Here is a 7,851-nt window from a genome sequence, read left to right as displayed (position 1 = left end):
CTTATAGCATACCAGATGAATATATTTCCAAACTTCCAAGTTTTGATTCTGAATTCTCAATGGCCATAGAGAAACAATGAAAAAGTTCACGAAGATAACATGATAAATAGGAAGATCCATAGTCAAACAATCCATAATTGTGCATTACAACATAACAACATGAAGACACAAGGCTCAGGTGGCCATAGACCCAAATTCAAACAGTGTATAATTGTGCATTACAACATAACAAGAACATAAACTAAACAAGACAGCTCAAGTGAGAGCATCCATAATCTCAGCCTCCAATTGGGATTCATCAAGTGTAAGGTCAGCACCTTCAAGCATGCCAACACCAGTGAAGCTCTCAACCCCATATCCACCCACATCCCACATCCGACTTGGCCCAGCATGATAAGCATCAGATTGTCTTGAAAGCAGACACAAGTTGTTATGTGAGAACACTAAATCCTCAGCACGTACAGGAGTGAGCCTGTTTCTGCCGGAGCTATGGATGAAGGAATATGTGCTCCAATTCCTTTCACAACAAGGTGATGATGAGGGCTGCCCAAGTAACTTTAGTGCTAAACTTTTCAAGAACTTTGTGCTTCCTCCATGAGTGCCACACCATTGCTTTGGTTCAAAATCATTTGTATCTTCAATTGAATCTGCATCCTGAAAGGCATTCATCATTAGAGCAAAATCTGCAAATTCTTTCTTGACGGTCTTGTAGTTATTTGGGTCCGGAAAAAACATCAGAAAACACTTGTTTCTCATTTGTAAAATCTCATTATCATCAATGGGGGTAACACGGCCACGGACTGCCCCAACCCAATTTGGACTATAGTACCTATTAACATGACAATATAAAATCAGCAAGCTTTTAAAGTTGAAAACTTGACATCGTGAAATGACAAACATATATAAATCAACAAACCTTGGATTGCATGAGTGAGCCAAACAAATGAGTGAGGTATTACTCTTCTCCCAATGTTTAAGAAGTTTTTCTTTACAATGATATAGAGAGCACAATCTTCACGAAGTTCCTTTTTTCAAAACGATAAATGGGAACTTTCACCTATGAACAATGAACGACAATCAATCAACAAGCAACACACATCAATAATGCCCAAATGATGATGAAGAAAGCTACAAGAATCACTTACCATCTCTATCATGTTATCCCACATCTCATATACCAAATGGAGAGATGGTTTGTCCGTGTCGGTCAACCTTATCATTGCATATATGGGTGAGGTGAAAGAGACAATGTATGCAATTTTACCCCACCACACAACACTCAAAATGAGTTCCTTCACCCTTTGAGCTATAATAGGATCATCCTCTTTATAAGTAGCCCAATTTGCATGAACAACCATTTGTGTGAGTGCGTTCTTGATTAAAAGAAACCTCTTCAACATTGATGACAACACTTGCAAATCTGGTTTCCGCAATTTGGAGGAACTTGAGTTTGCTAACTCATTCAACATAGACAACCTCATGCCATGGTTCATGATGAAGTTCTTGACAAAGGAAGCTAGGTCAGAAACCTCTTTTATAAAGAGAAGAACTTCATATTCATCAATATCATTCGTCTTTGGTTCACAAATTTCCTTTGATACGTCTCCATCGTATCTACTTTTCCAAACACTTTTGCCCTTGTTTTGGACTCTAACTTGTATGATTTGAATGGAACTAACCCAGACTGACGCTGTTTTCAGCAGAATTGCTATGGTGTTGTTTTATGTGCAGAAAACAAAAGTTCTCGGAATGACCTGAAACTCCACGGAATATCTTAAGAATAAATTATAAAAAATCCTTGCCAAAGATGAAGACCAGGGGGCCCACACCCTGTCCACGAGGGTGGGGGGCGCGCCCCTCCCCCATGGGCACGCCCCCTACCTCGTGGGCCCCCGGTGGCCCTCCGACGCCAACTCCAACTCCATATATTGGCTTTCGAGGAGAAAAAATCAAAGAGAAAGTTTATCGCGTTTTACGATACGGAGCCGCCGCCAAGCCCTAATCTCTCTCGGGAGGGCTGATCTGGAGTCCGTTCGGGGCTCCGGAGAGGGGGATTCGTCGCTGTCGTCATCATCAACCATCCTCCATCACCAATTTCATGATGCTCACCGCCGTGCGTGAGTAATTGCATCGTAGGCTTGCTGGACGGTGATGGGTTGGATGAGATTTATCATGTAATCAAGTTAGTTTTGTTAGGGTTTGATCCCTAGTATCCACTATGTTCTGAGATTGATGTTGCTATGACTTTGCTATGCTTAATGCTTGTCACTAGGGCCCGAGTGCCATGATTTCAGATCTTAACCAATTATGTTTTCATGAATATATGTGAGTTCTAGATCCTATCTTGCAAGTCTATAGTCACATACTATGTGTTATGATCCGGCAACCCCGAAGTGACAATAATCGGGACCACTCCCGGTGATGACCATAGTTTGAGGAGTTCATGTATTCACTATGTGTTAATGCTTTGTTCCGGTTCTCTATTAAAAGGAGGCCTTAATATCCCTTAGTTTCCAATAGGACCCCGCTGCCACGGGAGGGTAGGACAAAAGATGTCATGCAAGTTCTTTTCCATAAGCACGTATAACTATTTACGGAATACATGCCTACATTATATTGATGAACTGGAGCTAGTTCTGTGTCACCCTATGTTATGACTGTTACATGATGAACCACATCCGACATAATTCTCCACCATTGATCCGGTGCCTACGAGTTTTCCATATACTGGTTTACGCTTATTTACTATTCCGTTGCTACTGTTACAATCACTACAAAAATACCAAAAACATTACTTTTGCTGTCTTTACTTTGTTACCGTTACCACTACTATCATATTACTTTGCTACTAAACACTTTGCTGCAGATACTAAGTTTCCAGGTGTGGTTGAATTGACAACTCAGCTGCTAATACTTGAGAATATTCTTTGGCTCCCCTTGTGTCGAATCAACAAATTTGGGTTGAATACTCTACCCTCGAAAACTGTTGCGATCCCCTATACTTGTGGGTTATCAAGACCTTTTTCTGGCGCCGTTGCTGGGGAGCATAGCTCTATTCTTTGAGTCACTTGGGATTTATATCTGCTGGACACTATGAAGAACTTGAAAGACGCTAAGACAAAAAAATTTCCCTCAACTACGAGGGGAGGTAAGGAACTGCCATCTAGCTCTGCACTTGATTCACCTTCTATTATGAGTAAGCTAGCAACACCTAAACCTACTACTACTATGAATTCTAATATGTCGCATGTTATTGATGATGCCACTTCTGCTATGCATGATACTTATGATGAAACTACTTCTATGCTTGATACTACTGTGCCACTTGGTGAATTTCTAGATGAGCAAATTTCTAAGTCTAGAGAAAGAGAAATTAGTGAACCTAAACACGATGATGTTAGTGATGATGAACATATGCCTATTATTCCTGAGGGTTATCTTTTTAATAATGAATCGTGTGAAGCTATTCTTGCTTGTCCGGATAAACCTGGACGTAAGAGGTTACTAATTAAGTGGAGTAAGGAATCTTTTAGAGGTAGGATGAGACCCGACCCTGCTTTTGCTACTTCACCTATCTGTGTTCCTGATCAGCATTATTATGATATTACTCTTGATCTAGATATAATTACTTTGGTTGAATCTGATCCTTTTTATGGCTATGAATCTGAAACTGTTGTGGCACATCTTCGTAAGTTAGATGAAATAGCTGCCCTGTTTACTAATAATCTGAGATCGCACCACTTTTATATACTCAAAATATTTCCGTTCTCATTAAAGGGTGATGCTAAGAAATGGTTTAATTCTCTTGATCCTGCCTGTGTGCAAAGTCCCCAGGATATGATTTATTACTTCTCTGCTAAATATTTCCTTGCTCATAAGAAACAAGCTGCTTTGAGGGAAATATACAATTTTGTGCAAATTGAAGAAGAGAGTCTCCCACAAGCTTGGAGGAGGCTTCTCAAGTTACTTAATGCTTTGCCTGATCATCCTCTTAAGAAACCTGAAATATTTGATATCTTTTATAATGGACTAACTGATGCTTCCAGAGATTACCTGGATAGTTGTGCTGGTTCTCTTTTCAGGGAAAGAACACCGGGTGACGGTGAAATTTTATTGAATAATATGTTGGCAAATGAAAATAATTGGGCACCTCTTGATCCACCTCCCGAGCCAACTCCCGAGCCAGCTCCTGAGCCAATTACTGAGCCTATTCCTAAACCAACTCCTAAGAAGAGAGGTGTTCTATTTCTCAGTCCCGAAGATATGCAAGAGGCAAAGAAATCTATGAAAGAAAAAGGTATTAAAGCTGAAGATGTTAAGAATTTACCTCCTATTGAAGAAATACATGGTCTTAATTTACCGCCTGTTGAAGAAGTATATGATCTCAATTACTTATTTACTGAAGAACCTCCCGATATCCCGACACAGGTAGTAAAGGTAAATTTTCTCTATAGATATGATAAAGTTGAAGTCTCTCCTACTAAAATTGCTAGTCAGTGCTTGGATGAGTTTGATGACTTTATGTTTAAGCAAGATGACTTTAATGCTTATTTTGGTAGACAATTAAAGTAGAATACCTTTATGATTAAACGCTTGAGTGATTATATGGATAATATTAGAGGTGAACTTAAACTTGTTAGCAAACATGCTTCTATGGTTACCACTCAAGTAGAACAAGTACTTAAGGCTCAGAAAGAAATGCTTGATGAAATGAATAGTAAGAAAAATGATTATGCTGTTAGAGTGGCTACTAGAACTGGTAGAATGACTTAGGAACCTTTGTATCCTGAAGGCCACCCTAAGAGAATCGAGCAAGATTCTCAAAGAAATAATATTGATGCACCTAGTTCTTCTAAAAGGAAGAAAAAGAAAAATGATAGAACCGTGCAAACTTCTAGTGAACCTATTGCTGAACCACCTGATAATCCAAATGATATCTCTATGTCTGATGCTGAAACACAATCTGGTAATGAACATGAACCTAGTGAAAATGTTAATGATGATGTTCATGATGATGCTCAACCTAGTAATGATAATGATGTAGAAGTTGAACCTGCTGTTGATCTTGATAACCCACAATCAAATAATCAACGTTATGATAAAAGAGACTTCGTTGCTAGGAAACATGGTAAAGAAAGAGAACCATGGGTTCAGAAACCCATGCCTTTTCCTCCGAAACCATCCAAGAAAAAGGATGGTGAGAATTTTGAGCGCTTTGCTGAAATGATTAGACCTATCTTTTTGCGTATGCGATTGACTGATGTGCTCAAAACAAATCCTTATGCTAAGTATATGAAGGATATCATTACTAATAAAAGAAAGATACCGGAGGCTGAAATTTCCACCATGCTTGCTAATTACACTTTTAAGGGTGGAATACCAAAGAAACTTGGAGATCTAGGAGTACCTACTATACCATGCTCCATTAAAAGAAATTATGTTAAAACTGCTTTATGTGATCTTGGAGCTGGTGTTAGTGTTATGCCTCTCTCTTTATATCATAGACTTGACTTGAATAAGTTGACACCTACTGAAATATCTTTGCAAATGGCTGATAAATCAACTGCTATACCTGTCGGTATTTGTGAGGATGTGCCTGTTGTGGTTGCAAACGTTACTATTTTAACGGACTTTGTTATTCTTGATATTCCCGAGGATGATAGTATGTCTATTATTCTTGGAAGACCTTTCCTTAATACTGCAGGGGCTGTTATTGATTGCAACAAAGGCAATGTCACTTTTCATGTTAATGGTAATGAGCATACGATGCACTTTCCGAGGAAACAACCTCAAGTTTATAGTATCAACTCTATTAGAAAAATTCCATTGATTATATTTGGAGGTTTTGAATTTCCTCTTCCTACTGTCAAAAAGAAATATGATATACTTATTGTTGGGGATGTTCATATCCCCGTTGAGGTAACATAGTGTTATTCGAAATTTCTCCGATTCCATGATTATCGGAATGAGTTTGTTAACAAGACTTGATCAACCTTGTTAGTGGATTCTTTTTGATGAGCATGAGATGGATGAAACTAGAAGCACAACCTTCTGTACCCTCTTTATATTTTCTGTTCTTTAGTAGAAATAAAGTAAAATAGTATTTTTCTGTCTGTTTCCTGACTTATCCGTGCAATATAAAAATATCCCGAAAATAGAAGTCCTCAGAATGCCATGCCAATTTAATATGATTTTTTCGGGAATATTTAAGGATTTTTAGTGCAAAAATTACCGTGGGGGGAGCTGCCACCTGGTCACGAGGGTGGAGGGCGCGCCCTACCCCCCTGGGCGCCCCCCCTGCCTCGTGGGCCCATGGTGGCCCTCCTCCACTTATTCCTGCACCCATCTTCTTCCTCAGTCTCGCACAAACCCGAAAAACCAACTCAAGCTCGTGTTCCAGCAACTTTTGCTGCGATTTTCGATCTGCTTGCTCAAAGCACCTCTCGCAAAACTGCTTGGGGAGATTGTTCCTTGGTATGTGACTCCTCCATTGGTCCAATTAGTTTTTGTTCTAGTGCTTTATTCATTGCAAATTTGTGCTGCATAGGTGACCATGTTCTTGAGCTTGCATGTCAAATATATATGGTTCCAAGTAGTTCTAATGCTTGATATATGCTCTAGGCACTTGTATGAGTAGTTGCTATCAATCTTATTGAAGTTGGTTCACTTTGTTTGAAGTTACTAAAAATTTCAGATTGTTTCAGAAATAATGAAGACTTTTGAGGGGCTCGTCGAGCCGAAGTTCTAAGGAGAAACAAAAGGAAGAAGAATAGAAGCCCAAATTTAATCTGCCTCGTATCGCGGAGGTCCGGCCGTGTGAATGGCCTTCCGATGACTTCTTGAGGAGTGCCGAGATTTATGAGGATTTCTATCTATTGATTGAGAACGCCGGCCTCACCAACTTCCTCCGTGACCAACGTCATCAGTATCTCTTACTCACAAATACTTTTGTGTAGAACTTCTACTTTTTCCCTAAGAAATCACCTCCAACAGTAGAGTTCCATTTATATGATGTTGCTAGGGAGATGACATTAGCTGCATTTTGCGAGGTTTGCAAAATACCTTTCGAGGGTTCTTTAGATGAACCACACCGTAATGAAGTGGAAGCTTATATTGACACTATCACTGTGGGAGAAACCAGGAAGGTTTCTGATGCAAGAATTACTAGCATACATTTCCCTGTTTTATGCTACTTTGCCTTATTTGCTAGTCGTTGCTTGATTGGTCGCGGGAACTGTGGGAACCTTAGTATTCCTGATATTATTATTTGCTCCATGGTTTACCGCAATAACTCTGTTAGTATGGGTGGAATTGTTGCTAGACGGTTGAGTATGAACCGTACTAAGGGCCCCATCTTTGGAGGCATTTATGCTTCACGCCTAGCTGAACATTTTGAAATACCTATTAGGCATGAGGAGAAAGAAGAAACAGCGCTGCCCCGTGCTTATTTAGATTATAAGAGTATGGTAGCGCATGATTTTCTTGTTAAGAATCGCGAAAGGGCGCTTAAATATAAATTGTACTTTGATAAACATCACCCTGAGACTATTACTTTGCCTGCTCCCTCTTTGTTTAACTTGTCTGCAGGTACTTACATTGTTCCGTGGGCGGCTGTTCAAGCCTATCGGAATCCTGCACCAGCCTCAGAACCGGAGCCTCCACGAATGTCTGTTTATTCTTGGGATCCTGAGGCGGTTGCCCGCTAGTGGTAGTCAGAGTCCTCTTCATCACATTATGATCCCAACTATTCTTCATCGCAGTACGACCCCAGCTTCACCTATGGATATCAGCCAGGTTATCCCTGGCAATAGACCAACTTAGGCCAAAAGCCTAAGCTTGGGGGAGTACGTA

General features: G+C 39.9%; 1 protein-coding gene across 1 annotated transcript; it reads right to left on the bottom strand.

Moving 5' to 3' along the window:
- Positions 1–255: 255 nt before the first annotated feature.
- LOC147984930 (uncharacterized) lies at positions 256–756 on the bottom strand. The gene has a single exon (XM_087539820.1). The coding sequence runs from the start codon at positions 754–756 to the stop codon at positions 256–258; it is 501 nt and encodes a 166-aa protein (XP_087395946.1).
- Between the last annotated feature and the right edge of the window lie 7,095 nt (positions 757–7,851).

This window comes from Triticum urartu, chromosome 2A (assembly GCF_056163025.1).
Source record: "Triticum urartu cultivar PI428250 chromosome 2A, HENAU_Tu73, whole genome shotgun sequence".
Classification (NCBI taxonomy): Eukaryota; Viridiplantae; Streptophyta; class Magnoliopsida; order Poales; family Poaceae; genus Triticum; species Triticum urartu.
The sequence above is the reverse complement of the archived record's forward strand: the minus strand, read 5'-3'. Positions and strand labels throughout refer to the sequence as shown.